Here is a 15,168-nt window from a genome sequence, read left to right as displayed (position 1 = left end):
CGAAAGCTTATGCTCTAATAAATTTGTTAGTCTCTAAGGTGCCACAAGTACTCCTTTTGTTTTTGCGAATACAGACTAACATGGCTGCTACTCTGAAACCTGTCATTATTAATTTAGGTAGTGCCATAGCAGCTGCCATGCTAATATACTCATATAAAAGACAAACAGAGAATGGATTCCACAGCTCAGATAAGAGTCTTCACCCCTGTTAGGCTGGTTTCAAGCCAAACATTCTATATTGCAGCAGAAAGGCAAAGATTTTACAAGAGCAGCTTTAAACACACTCGGAAAAGATTCTACATAATTAGTGAGCAGCTTGAACTAGATGAGAAACAACCCTTTAAGGAAGGTCATTAATGGTATATGACTATGTTCAGACAGAGCACACTCTTCTAGCATAACTGCAGAAGTATTAAACCCCATTTTGTCAAGGTGAGTGGTAGAGAGGAGTAGATATTTGAACCTGGCATAATATTCACGGTCTGTCATTAGTTTTCAGCCTTGGCTGAATGATACTCACCTTATATCCGTGCATGTCATTACTATATCTTTCAAATCCTCCCCCTGCCTGTCTCACGTCCTCTCATCTTTTCATTCCCGCTCCTTTCTTCTCTTTTCCTTCCCTTCTTTCTCTTTCTTAACTCTTGTGACAAACTCTTGTGGGATTTAGATGCTCAAAAGAAGGTTTACACATCTCAACCTGGTTTAGAAAGCACTTTTTAATTGCCATCATTGCTCTTTCCTCCACTTCCCCTTTCTTTCTTCCATTGATTTCTAAATACATGTCAAAGGTCTCCTTGCCCTGAAGTCCAAGAGAACATTCTCCTTGATGTCAGAATCATGACCTGAGTGAATTTGTTCTGCACAGACACAATATATCACTTATTACTGTATGTCTGTACTTAATATAAACAAGTTGTTATTGTGACAGATATGGCAATTTCCTGCAATATCCTGGACAAACCATATTGAGTTATGTATTTTAGGAGTTTGTTGTATTAAAAATGCAAATGTTTATGTATTATTGTGGGAGTGTATGCAATGTCTCAAGGGAGGAGACCTGACTAATGTAAACCCTGGGAAGTGTTATGAGCTTCAAAAGAGAGTTTGAAACAATGAGAACTTTTAAAGTTAAGTGGTTCTCCAGGCAGGGCCTGCTCTAGGATTTTTGCCACCCCAAGCAAAAAAATATTTTGCAGTCCCTGCTTTTTTTCATGCCCTCCTGCCCCCAGCTCTGCCCCAATTCCGCCCCTTCCCTGAATCCCCAGCTCCGCCTCCTCCCCGGGCATCCAACATTCCCCCTCCATTGCTTCCTGTGGCTCCTCCCCCCACAACCTCCCGCCCTAGCTCACCTCTGCTCTGCCTGCTCCCCGAACATGCCGCCGCTCTGCTTCTCCCCCTCCCTCTCAGGTGAGGGAGGGGCAGCATGTTCAGGGGAGCAGGCGGAGCAGAGGTGAGTTGGGGGGGAGGAGCGCAGGAAGTAACGGGGCGGGTAGAAGATCTGCTTCCCGCCCAAGCTCACCATCACCGCCTCCCCCGAGCATGCCGCCACTCGGCTTCTCCTCCCTCCCTCCCAGGCTTGCCGCACGAAACAGCTGTTTCGTGCGTGGCAAGCCTGGGAGGGAGGAGAAGTGGAGCGGTGGTGGCAGCGCGCTCAGGGGAGCAGGCGGAGGTGGAGCAGAGGCGAGCTGGGGTGGAAGGGGCACATTTCTAGGGGCGGCATGGCCGGCGGCGGAATGCTGCCCCTCAAAATGTGCCGCCCCAAGCACCTGCTTGTTTTGCTGGTGCCTATAGCCGGCCCTGTCTCCAGGAAATCTCTAGGGAAGGTGTATGCAAATTTAATTCTTCCAGTTATGCAATACCCCCCACACCAGTCTTTTGAAGCTACACCCTGAGGAGAAACCTATTGTCTATGAATCAACTATTATCAAGTCAAAGACCCAGACTGTATAAAGGAGAGACTCTCAGATTCATGGGTGAGCCAAGGTGATTATGAACCCTAGGTGGGGTTTGAAGGACTGTTCACCTCCCGGAGCCCTTCCTGCAGTCAGGGTGTGATCTCTGGTAAGCTTATTAGCATGTGTGTAGATTATGTTATTATTTTTAATATGTTCTCTCTGTAATGCTTTCATCTTAAGAAGAAATGCACTTGCTTTGAAAGAGCTGCACGGTAACTTAACATAACTTAACTTAACATAACGGCAGTTATGCTGTTTATAGTCTCTGAAGAAGGAAGGCAAAGCGGCCTCCTGAGTCAGTCTGCCTTGCTGATGAATTCACAGTGTAGGCAGGAAGCAGGGCAGCCTGCCAATCAGTAGGGAAAGAAATGTGGGTCTCTGCCCAAGAGAGGTAATCGCTGGAGTGCTAGAAGACTAAGAGTGGGTGCCCTTGATGGACCATAGTGGGGAATACAGGTACAGTTGCCCTGAATTGTGACAGTAATCTTCCCAGTTGAGTTAATATACCTATAATACAAAAATCATAAACAAACAATATCCAACAGCTTTACCATGGATGAACATATGGTACAAACAGATCTGGTGATGCAGCAAATAACAGATTGCATGCCAGGAGAGAGAGTCTGCAGTATTCAGATACAGGTCATCAGCACCTATATTGTTTCCCTGATTGATACCAAAACTCAAAACACAACCACGTGGCTCTTTACAAGCCTAAAATTGTATTGTAGCTTCAAACTACTGTACTTTACCCCATAAAAAACATGGAACACACAGAGAGAAAATAAGAGATCCACTCACCTTGCACCCGCTGACAATGTCATGACCCCAGTAATTTGGTGCACATTTATCACACTTCTCTCCTATGGTATTGGGAGGGCACACACAGCGGCCGGTGACTGGATCACAATTATTACCAAGATGGGAACACTCACAAGCTTCAGGGGAGAGAGATAGAGAAATAAAATAGAGATAAAGTCATCCTCCCTCCCTGACATAGAGAGAGCAAGGTTAAGTCCATTTTCATCAGAGCTTTCACTACATGACACTTTTCTGTTGTCATATATCTATATCTATATGAAATAAAGTTATTCCTTCCTCTTGTTTTCTTGTTGAAGTCTAAGGGTTCCTCTCCACATCTTGTTGTTTGCTGGAATTTTCTGCAGAGAGGCTCACTGTAGCCAAGCACTTCTATTTTAAGAGGGAGATATTTAAAAAAAAATCAAATCTTCCTGGCTCCCCTTTTTTTCATCCTTTTGCCTCCAAAGAGGTGGCAGAAAGAAAAAAAAGGAGGTAGTCGGGATAAATATCCTACCACTGAACTGATTGCAACTCCAAGTGGCGCTAATAATGTGGATAGCAAAAACCCCACATTCACCACTGAGATCCCCTTTAGTTGCATTGTACGGGGAGACTTTGGCAAACCAGTAAAGTGCCTGAAACCACTATGGCTTATTGCTAAAGCAGCCAAGTCAGCAGGCTGTAAATTGGCCATTCAGCAGTCTCAGTTTAACCAAGGCAGGAGGGGAGGGGGGTTTTTGCCACAGAGAGGGCAGCTTGACCCCGCGTCCTTCCTGATAAGAATTGTGTTGAAGTTGCTGATACATGGATTTTAGAAGAGCAGGATGTGCCCCAGGAATGTCTACTGGGGCCTCAAGGCTGCAAACTCTGGAAAAACCCACACCTAGTTAATCAATAATCAGAAAGAGCTTCTTGCTTGCCCATTGGAACTGCTTGCTTAACAAGTTTTCTTTAAGGGAAATGTCATGCTATTATTAATGTATAAATACAGGGAAAAAGTTTGAGGTGGTGGGACTCTTCAGGACTGGACTCTCCCTCTGGGTGCGTCATTTTCCCCAGTGGCAGACAGGCTGCCGCTGTGCCACTCGAGAGCCACACTCAGCTTTGGTAATTATCAAGGGTTGGGGGTGTTTTACTAACCTGTTAAAGATGTGTGTATAAGTGCTTGAGACTAAGTAAAGTTTAACTTTAAGTGAAGGCACTCTTGTGTTGTCCTGTTTGTGCCAGCCATTTATCGGTCGGATGGCCGTGTCTCCCGATTTATTTCCTGACACCACCTCACACAGAGTAAAAGTTACCAAGAGCTTTGGGTTGAAAGAACCCCGGGTAACAGCATCTGCTTCAGAAGCAGTTAAAACAGTAGAATGGAAATCTAGTTCCCTTTCTTCACCACATTCTGCTTTTAATGGGTCTGTAAAAAACTCTTCAAACAAAATTAGACTCTCGTTTCAAATAAAATTGTAAGTTTAGAACAATGTAGTGCAGCAACAGAAGAAATAAATCAATGAGCTAGATGATAAAATCCAGAATTTTTATGAAGAGAATAATAGCACTATAGCTCTAACTGGAGCAATTATCAGAGATAATGTTGCTACTCATAGTAAACCAGAATTTATGGAAAAAATATTAAATCTACAAATGTTTGGATTCTGGGTATTCCCAACTAATTATGATTGAAGAACTATCAGTTAAAGGTTCAGCTCTTTTAGCTTTATTGGCTGGAACTGAGTCATCTTAAAATATAATGGGCCAGATTATGGTCAATCTAACACTTCCAAGAAGGCTGGCACAGGGCAACTCTTGACTCCACATCATGGGTAGCATCTTGGATGGGAGAGCTGCTTCCACAGGTAGGTGAGGAGCGGGGGCTCTGACCAATGCAACTGCATCAGGATGCTGGAAGAAGTAATTTGCTCCAGATCCATAGATTCATAGATTATAAAGCCACTGATATCATCTAGTCTGACCTCCTGTATGATACAAGCCACAGGGCTTCCCTAATTAATTCCTGTTTCAGTATATTTTTTAGATTAACATCCAGTCTTGATTTAAATATTGCCAGTGATGGAGAATCCACTACCACCTTTGGTAAGTTGTTTCAATGGTTGCTCACCCTCATGGTTAAAAATATAGATAGTGCAGGTACAAGGTTGGCACCGGTTACTCCCCTCTCACTCGCCACTACAGCAGAAAGGGAATGAGCAAGCAGCTCATGACTATCTGTCCCCTGGTCTATTTCTAGGGCAGCACTACAATGTACTACTCCTTGCTTAGGGTTGTGGCACAACCACAATTTAGCTCACTGAACAGATAAAATATACCAATAAAAAGCCTTCTATTGTTCAAAATATTTCTACTCCAATCAGAACGAAATCATGAGCATGGCGTGGTGACGTAACAGTTGGCTGTGGTTTGGTAAAAATTGATCTCTCTAAAACAAATCAACTGCTGCAGAAAATTATTAAACGTTTGCCTTGAACCTGCAATGACCTTCATGCAGATGGACTCCTGTGCCCACACAGCTCCGCTGACTGCATGCTGGTGTAGAGGCCCAGCCATGCAGAGGTCACTGAGGGACTGAGTCTGTCACTTGAATTCTCTTCTCTGGATTTCCAGACTTTAGTTCTATTCGCTACAAATGTTATTTAATTAAAAATAAATTTATATTATAATATTCAATAACTGTAGGGTATGAGCTTAATAAAATAAATAATAAAAGCAGAATTCATTTGTTGTAGGTGAAGAACTGGATTCACATGTAGAAATCTTGTACAACTTTTCTGTATCGATGTCAATAATATATTGTGATACTTTGTTTTTCTATAATATACCTTTGTAGGTTTTATAATTTTTTTATTATGCCAAAAATCTCTAAATTACATTCCTCTTGGATAAATGCTAGATAAAAGAGGCCCAATATTTTATTCTACATTTAACTGTCTCTTTGGTGCTCATTTTCATGGACTTTTTTCGAGCATGATTTGATATACTTAAAAACATTCCATCTTTTCTATGTGATTTATTATTCAATTCCTGTAGTTTTTCGTCTTTTGAAACAACATATAAAAAGCTGACTAAAAATAGATGGGGGCAGAGGGACTTGCATTTTCAACAGAATTCCTTCCTGTCTATTTTCTTCATTTTAGAACATCTAAAAATCGGAGTCTTCCGATTTTAAGTATCTGGATTTATTTATTTAAACAATGGTTTTCTCATCTGGTACAAAACAAATATATTTCTGTCAAAAAAACAAAAACAAAACCCCTCCTAAAACAAAAAACTCCCTTTTTACCTGGATTGTTTCCCAGCTTAATAGAAGTGAGCTGTAGCTCACAAAAGCTTATGCTCAAATAAATTTGTTAGTCTCTAAGGTGCCACAAGTACTCCTTTTCTTTTTGCGAATACAGATTAACACGGCTGCTACTCTGAAACCTGTCTTAAACTTAAATTTTTTTGTGTTGGGAGAAACAGAATTTAAGATTTTAATGTAAAATCTCATTTATTGTCCTTTGATGCCCCTTACTCAAATACATGAAAAACATTTTGTAATGAGTGGGAAACATGTATTTAAGTATTCTTATTATCTGTAGGATGATTAAAGACAGAAAGATTTCACAAAAGGGATGTGCTTTTTAGTTCTGTGACTGTTAGAAGAAGAGACCAATCATTAGGGTTGGCCAGAAAACAAGAATTCCATTTCACAAAAAACTTTGAGGTTTCCACATTTGGTTCTGTTCCAATGTGGAATGAAACCAAAACTTTCAAAACTGAGTTAGAGACAGAGACACTAACTCTAGAGATGTGCCTGATTTTGGACATATACTAACCACTGAGCTCTAAGTGTCAGGACCTCCCTTTGCCCCAATGAATAGTTAAATATTTACAGAAAGTGGAATAGCTCCAATAGGACCGATCAACAGAAGCAGTGGCTGACTCTATAGCCCAGTGCTTTAGGCATTCCCCAGGAAGCAGGAGACCCAGGTTCATGTCTCGGCTATCCCAGATTTGGACCCAGGACTTGAACCTGGGTATTCCGTATCCTGCACGAGTTCCCCAAACACTGGGCTCCTGGCTATTCTGGGTAGGTCTTGAGCTCTCTCTACCCCTCCCCAAAGAAATATGGACCTGAGAATCCTTCCCAACCGAAGCTTTGCTGAAACAGATATGTTTCTGTGAAAAACTTTGGTTTCAACACACTGGCACTTCCTGAAAAAAAAAATTTGTTGGAAAATTCCTGACCAGTTCTACCAATCATGAACTCCATTCACAGTTCTCTTGTTTTATGCACTAAGAGCTTGGCGATGGCAGTTACCGTTAGAGCTGAGTGAATAACTGATTTTTTGGTTCACAGGAATTTTTGGAAAAAATGAACAAAAAATTCATTTCAGGTAGACACTAAAATTGTGAAAATTCAGGCAAATTGAAAAAAAAAATCCATTTCAGATTAAACAAAACTGATTTTGTTTCCCATACCTTTCAAGGGCTTATTTAAGAAAATGGGCAAACAAGGAGGGGGTCCTGCTGCTGCCCTCCCTATAACTTTAGCCCTGATGTTAGGGCATGAGAGATATGGGAGACCAAGATTCAATTCCCACTCTGGCTAATGCAGAGAGGGAATTTGAACAGGGGTCTCCCACCATCCAGAAGACTGCCCAAGCCATTGGAGTATGGGATATTCTGCTATGGATCTTCTCTCAGTCTCATCTGCTGAAGCTACTCATTTCATGGAGTCAGTGAGTCTCCCATATCCTAGGTGAGTGCTCTAACTACCAGGAGAGTGTCCTTTTCACTCTCTCTACCCCTTATTCAGAGCAGGGACTCTGAACCTGGGTCTCCCACATTCCTGGTGCCCTAGCCACTGGGCTATTGTAGGGCTCATTCTCTGACCAGAAATTCCATCCATGACCTGAGAAACCTTCCTGACTGATCATTTCTGCAAAAAGTTTACATGAATCACCATTTTCCAACCAAAAGATTTTTAATTTAAAAATTCCTGACCACCTCTGTCCCTATGCCTTTTATGCATACCCATGATACAGCAGCTTGGCTATAAAAAGAGGTTAGAGTGGCTCACTCCATATTATCCTGTATGCAGCTTGGTCCATGGCAATGCCCCCACCTTAGATATAGGGTAGGATAGTCCAAGGAAGAACATGCTACAGATTGAGAAGGGAAAAATCTGCAACAGGCCATTAAATGGGACCTGATTGTTTACGTACGAGTGCATCCTCCTTCTTCAAAGTTATAAAACCCAGGAGCACAGCGATCGCATTTCTTTTCTGCTACGCCAGGCTGGCAATGGCACTGTCCAGTCTCATCACAGTCGAAGGATTTGGAACCAAAAGAATTGCAGTTACAGGGAACACATCCTCTAGACGAGTGTAGACCAAATGTTCCAGGCTGCCACATAAGACAGAGGAAGAGCATTTAGTATAGATGAGGTCTATCTACAGAACAAAGAGTTAAACAGTAAAAATGCTGGGGGCAGAGGGTTTATTTGAGTTCTTTCCTCCTCAACGGCAATAAGAATAATCTGAAATAAATTAAAAATAAAGGGCCAGAGCCTAAAGCCTTTGAGTTGAGGACATGACATATCTTGCTGGCTCTGATCTGAGTAAGGACTTAAGGATTTGATCCAATGTTTATTAGAATTAGGGCACTTTGTGTCGCTGTGTAAGCCTACTGAATTTTCCTGTGATGTCTGTTTCTAGACCCTTCCAACACATGAAGAAATGAGGGTAATCAGATTGCAGACAACCTCCCAAAGACATACTCATAAGGCATCCCTAAGTATAGCAATTTATTTCAGCAGGGAGATTTTGAAGTGTGCTCTAAAAGGTCACTTATAGAACTTTGCCATTTAACCTGACTAAAATGCCGGCTCCATCTTGCTGAATTGAATATTTGGATTGTGATATTTTTGAAGGTTATAGTCATAAGCTAACTGAATAAACACAAATACTGACCTATGCTTCAGCACAGTCTGCTATATGCTTTGCACATTATCATTATGATTTTTATTACATTTGTCTGATTTCAGGCCCATTCTTGCTCCCACAGAAGGGAAACAGGATGGAATGGGAGGACAGATTTCACCTCCTTGGGCCAGGGACCATTTCTCACACATTTGTCAAACAGTATATATGACTACAGCACTCTGTGAATAATGCATAGAGATAACTTACAAAAAACAACTGAACCCTTTATTTTCCTGCCAAATTGGAGGGGGGAAGCATTAAGGTAAAATTTACAGGCCAACTTCAGCTATGGTATAAGCGAGTGCAACTTTATTTACTTCAATGTGAGTTGCATCCTTTTATTCTAGTTTTGAGTGTTGTCCAATATTTTCAGGACAATTAAATAGCTCTGACAGCCGAAGATAAAGCTATGCAACCAGTCTCTTGTTTCTCTTCATTTTATTCTTTTACTTTTTCTGCATTAACCACTCCAGGGGCCTTCCAAAATCAAAACCTGAAGAAAAATATTCTGCAAAAGTTGAATATCAACGGATATAACACTAAGTAGCTTCCCCCTTAAGGCTATCTGTATAAGGCAAAAATACTTGTGAAGAAAGGAAGATAAGGCTTTAATATATATCAAACTGGACAGACCTATGCTGAGCTTTTGGCCGATAGGTTAAATTGAATCAGCTGAACAGAAGTTCTATGGCAGCACAAAATTCTTTATATTAAAATAATGAGTTTAATTTTACATTAGGTATATGTTTACTGTGAATATGACAGGGAAACCAAACTTTGCATATAGTGATTTTGTCATTAAAGTGCATAAGGCTGTGGAGGTGGAGTATTTTTGTTTAGCTGACATGGATCTGACATGGATCGTTTTGCTGGGGCAATCTGGGCATCTGGGCAGAGGTCAACTGGGAGAATCATGTGAAAACTAATGAAGGATCATACATATAACAAGTAATTATCCAAATTTTCATTTCCAAATTTTATAGTGATATGCTACACTGGTATGTACCTTAGCATGATGAAACATAACAGAGAAAGGAATACCCAAACTCTTGTAATTAAATTTCCAGGTTCAATTAAATCTACAGACCATCTCTAAAGATTTCTTTCATAAGAGGAAGAAATAGAATTCAAAAGAAGAAATGTGAATATGCAAAATCTCAGGACAGGGATTCAGATTAATGCAGCGAAGCAAGCATAACGCAGCATGCAACTCAGTTCTCAATGAAAGGTTTGATAGGATCTAATAAATTCTGTTTATCAGGGTGAAAAACAGTAAAATTGGCTCACAGGCTAGAACTGCATAGCGTGATGGAAAGAAGGATCACCAGCATACGCTATTTTCTACAGTGATGAGTTTTGCAGAGTGAAAGGCATTCTGATAAGTCATGCAGTCCCCCCAGATTAATCCTCAATAAAATCTATTTATATATTGAAATTAAAACTCTATTTTATAAGAATCATATTTAACAGGGAGCAAATTTCTCACTTCTAAGACTCTGGATAAAAACAAAGAAATATGCTGAATCTTTCCAAATATACTATTATGTTTTGTCTTTATGATGGATGTTCATGTATGTGTAATATATGTGCAAATAGTATTTTTGCGTATGGTTTTGGGTAACAAAAGTATATCCTAAATGCTTCCATTTAGGAACAGGGCATTATAATTACACCAACTTCAAAAAAGGTTGCTTTGACTAGACATGAAAAATAACAGGACTATCCTGATTATTGTTTTCAGTTGGGAAATAGATTCTTCCAATGTGCACTTTAGGTAATAAAAGAAGTCAGCTCAAGTAGCTGGCATGTGAATTAGTGAAAACTCAAAGTCTACTACATATGATGATCCAGAACCCCTACATATGTTCATCATCAGGGTTGATCCTTCTCCTGGACTAAATTTCTTGATATCTGGAATCCATAAAGATTTAGGGTGAAATCCTGCCCAGTTAAAGTCAGTGGCAACACTCCCATTGACTTCAATGGGGCCAGGATTTCACCCATAATTTCTGTACGTGTCACTATTGATTATGTTGTCTCTAGACTTATTCTGGTATTTATGGTTTTGCCTACATTGTGCTTTGGGCTAGGTTCAATCCTGAAGGAGTGTAAATATTTTAAAAGTCTGCATTTGTACCATGTCATATTCCTAAGCCTGTGGTTTCTTGATAAACTATTAATTTAGCACAACAAAGAATGGGTGTAAAAACCTCCAACCACTATTTGGGAGTCCCCATGCACAAACAAATGCTGAAATCCAGCCCATGCATCACACAGGTTTTCTTATTACCAAAGCGACAGGGCTGTAAGCACCCCGTGGACACCCGCTGGTACCAGTGAAGCCCCATCTCTTAGAAGGGACTTGGATTTGCTGAGTGGCCCGTGGATTTTCTTTCCGTTTATGCACCTGTCTGCTGAGCTCACAGCGTTTACCCATGAATCCTGATTTGCAGATGCATCTCCCCAACATATCACAGCTCAGTGACATGGATCTTAAAGGACTGCAGCCACAGGGTATGCAGAATTGCTTTTCTGGGGCCCACAAGTAGTTGGGCTTTAGGAGTGAAAGGCAAAAGATAGTTAGCCAACAAAGGCAGAGAAGTGATATGGAAAGTTGTTGAGAAAAAAGTGCGGCATTAAACAAAGATTAGCTATCTACCATCTGATAACATACTTATGAAATAAAATACACAAAACATTGAATTTAATAATGGGAACTAAAATATAAACTCTATGGTTAGTATTAACTAGCTTTAATTATTGTATGTGCACATTGTACAGCAAAGGACAAATTCTGCCCTCTGTTACACCTGGTATGTTCCAATGATGTCAGTGGGGCTCCCTTGAATGAAACCTTTGACGAATGTTGAAAATCAAAGTAGTGCATTTATGGAGGCCCTGACCCAGAAATCTACTTGCGTAAGTACACAGCTAAGAGTAAGTAAGTAAGTAGAAATAATCCATTCCATTTCTATAGGATTTCTCATGTGCTTTAAACTAGGCACCTGCTTAGGTGTTTTAACAGAGAGGGGCCAAAGCCAGGAGTTCTCACTCGGCAGTCTGTAGAGCTACAATAATCTATGAAGAAGAACAAAACATCCTGAAAATCAAGGATTTGGGGACTGGGCTGTTGGGTGGGTCCATGAGAGGAACTGTTTTTTGCAATGTTTTCCACTTTTGAACTAATGCACCAAGACAACAGGCAGTTTTGCCATGAAAATCTTCATTACCTTCATGCCATGAAAATCTTCACAATGCATAAAGCACAAAATACAATGCAGAGAAGACAAGCATTTGCTTTTTTGCAAATCAGCCAGTCTCTTTTAAGGCAGTAATTTTTTCCTCAGGGCTCTCATATGTATTACCTTTTTCATATACATTAAGTATTGATAGTGTATATAATTTTCAGGTGACTTAGAATAGAAAGGTATACATGTTAATTACACAGAAAGTGGCATATTCATTTAGTGCTGAGTTTTCCTCCAGAAAATTCCCAGAATACACACTGATCTCCTGCTATAGCAATAAAACCATTTAACTTTTGCTTTTCTTTGCCTGGAACAATCCATAATATTTTTTTAAATGGAAAAGCACTTAGTCATGTCAAACAGTCGAGAAGAGTTAAATGAAATCCCAGTTCAGATTACTCACCTTACACTCATCACAGCGACGTCCCACAACATTGGGCTTGCACTCACACTGCCCTGTCTGAGAGTTGCAGATCTCTGAGAATGAGCCATTGATGTTGCAGTGACATGCTATAGGGAAACAGAGTTTCACAATGCACTTTGTGAGGACATGAAATGCATAATAAGTGAAAGCTTACACTCCAATTTCAAAACAGTTTTTTGAAACCAAGCATTTACAGTATTATTAGTCTTATTACTGGCAAGGTCCTGTGAGGTGCTGATCAGCTTAGACTCTCACTGATGATAAAGGCGGTTCAGGGTACTCAGCACATAATACTATCACACCTATTTTAGGATTAGTGCACCTCTAACTGTACATTATAAAACTGTTTGCAAACCTAGGAATTTTGCTTCAAGATAAACCAAATCATTTGCAAATCACCAGAATTCAAAAATAGGAGAGCATACTACTATGGACATGTTCATCTATAATCAAGGGTCTGAAACTTTTACTTCCTACTCTATAGATTACATGCTCAAAATCTCATGGAAAACTGAGGAATGAGGAACAAAGACCTGCTGAAACCCACTGCTTCTAAAGAGCAGCCTGTCCACTGTAACAAATCTTCGTATCAACAGGATGGTGGTTGAGTAGCGATGAAAAGGTATAGGGTTGAGGTTTAGAGACTAGCTTGTTGTAATGCCCAAAGATGAAACTGGAGATCATATGCCTCCATGTCTCCATCTCAGCAACGGGCAATGTAACTCAGGTAGGCATCCTGCTGCCATTGGCTGGCCCTCATCCAATCTATGCCCAATCTCGCTTTGAAAGAGCTATTGAAAGGAATTGCTGCTTCTCTTTTTTGATACTTTTTGATACTTTTTGATGCTCCGCATTCTAAGTTCTGATGCTCTGAGAGAGGAAGAACCTGATGCACAGCGAGGCTATTCTACCAACTGCTCCTCCCACTCCCTTTGATCATGCCTCTCTCAGTCACACAGACCAGAGAATCCATAATGGTTACAGAAGGGAGAGAGGTGGCTATATGATGGTGAGGAATGTGACCATATAGACACTTTTCACATCCCCCTTCACCTTCATGAATAGGACCTTCCGTCTCCCTTCTTCCCCAGGAGAGGAGTTCATATAGTCCTATACTTCTTACTGTAAATTCCCTCTGCTTATCAGGTCCCTGCTTCAGTATCTTTTGCCCCTGCCAGCTTCCCTGAATGCCTGTTTCTCGTCCTTCTCTCAAACCCCAACTTGACATTTCATTTTAAGGAACACTTGTAGTCCCAACAATACACATTGTGATCACCATTAAAAAGTTAGCATCTGACAGACCACCACATGGCATTTCAGATACTGCAGTTGTTCCTAGTCTATGTATGGGGAAATACTGCAGTCATCTCACATGACTGTCTCCGATCTGCAGATAAATGCTCGCTCAAAATACAGAATGGTATTTTTTATGTGCTATGTGATGATTGTCACTTCATAACAAAAGACTGAGGATTTTATAACTTGTGAGTCTATTCATTGTCCCATTTTCCTAGGTCTTTAGATAAGCACTTCACATACTGGAATAAATACATACATACATAAATTAAAACCTGTACTACCCTAATGTCTTTTTTTGTAACAAGCAAAGCTTGTTCATGTCTTCCTAATGCTTTAATCTTCTTACATTTTGGGATATATTTAGTATAATACAAAGATTTAAAAACCCTTCTCCTATAGATTATATCACTTGTCCCCACTTTTCCCTGATTTTTTTTCTAGCTGCATTTTTGTCCCAATTCCCTCACCCTTGTTTCCACCATTCCTCCTATTGCCTCCCAGATTGTTTACTCTTTAAAACTACCTACATTCCAAAAAGGATACATAATGATTATTATTACATACTTCTTTCAAAATAGCTTTCTAATTCTGAGATCAACAGTGAAAGATTATACACTTGTAAACCTCCATTCTTAAAAGCATAACATAGGTTGTCAGCATGTAATATATATATAGTAAGTCTACTGAAGACTTCATTGGATTTTTGTCTTTCAGACAATTCCAAATACGGTATCTCAAGAATTTAAGTCAGAAATTACACTTTTTACATAGATCAGGTTATGTTATTAGTAATATCATACTCAAAATTCCACACAGTGTACTCCTAGTTTGACTACAGATGAGCTCTTGAGAAGGAGTGTAATATAGTGGTTAGGGCAAAAGTTGGAAGTCAGGACTCTGGTTCTTTTTCCCAGCTCTGCCAATGTGTATAATACGTATAGGAGTAGCATGTATTTAGTAGTATCATCTGCTACATTACAGATCCACACAATAAACTGCATTTATTTCACTTTTACACTGCTCACTGATTCACCTCCACAGTTATTGTCCAAACCTCTGAGCAACTTCAAAAAGTTGCAATTTAATAAAATAGCCTATCAGGGAAATGTTTTGTTCTTTCCAGCAAATGTGGAAATTTCCCCCCAAATTACATTGGTCAAAATCTACTATTCATATCAAACACACACACACACACACACACACACTCACTCACTCACTCATCTATCTTTATCTATGGTATGGTACACACATATACACATCATTATGCAATTTTTCTCATCTGATCCAACTGTGATAGTACCAGGATAATTGCTTGCTGTTTTCTCTGCCAGATTGTGGCTGTTTCACACTATCATCACTAAAAACCAACCCAGAAGAATCATATCAAATAGGCTTAAGACATTTGTTCAATATTCTTAGATTTGATTTTTTTTTAAATTCACTTTGAAATTCAGAAATGC

The 15,168-nt window shown here is 40.0% G+C and overlaps 1 protein-coding gene across 2 annotated transcripts in view; it reads right to left on the bottom strand.

The window, feature by feature from the left end:
- LAMA2 (laminin subunit alpha 2) overlaps positions 1 to 15,168 on the bottom strand; it is a 492,564-nt gene that overhangs the window by 167,820 nt on the left and 309,576 nt on the right. For both annotated transcript variants that reach the window (XM_038397415.2, XM_043510932.1), the window contains exons 20-22: positions 12,389 to 12,495; positions 7,979 to 8,159; positions 2,760 to 2,896 (exon numbers count right to left, since the gene is read on the bottom strand). In XM_038397415.2, the coding sequence (XP_038253343.1) occupies positions 2,760 to 2,896; positions 7,979 to 8,159; positions 12,389 to 12,495 (425 nt within the window). The remainder of the gene's footprint in view (positions 1 to 2,759; positions 2,897 to 7,978; positions 8,160 to 12,388; positions 12,496 to 15,168) is intronic.

The sequence above is a fragment of the Dermochelys coriacea genome, chromosome 3, assembly GCF_009764565.3.
Source record: "Dermochelys coriacea isolate rDerCor1 chromosome 3, rDerCor1.pri.v4, whole genome shotgun sequence".
Classification (NCBI taxonomy): Eukaryota; Metazoa; Chordata; order Testudines; family Dermochelyidae; genus Dermochelys; species Dermochelys coriacea.
This window is presented reverse-complemented; position numbering and strand designations above follow the sequence as displayed.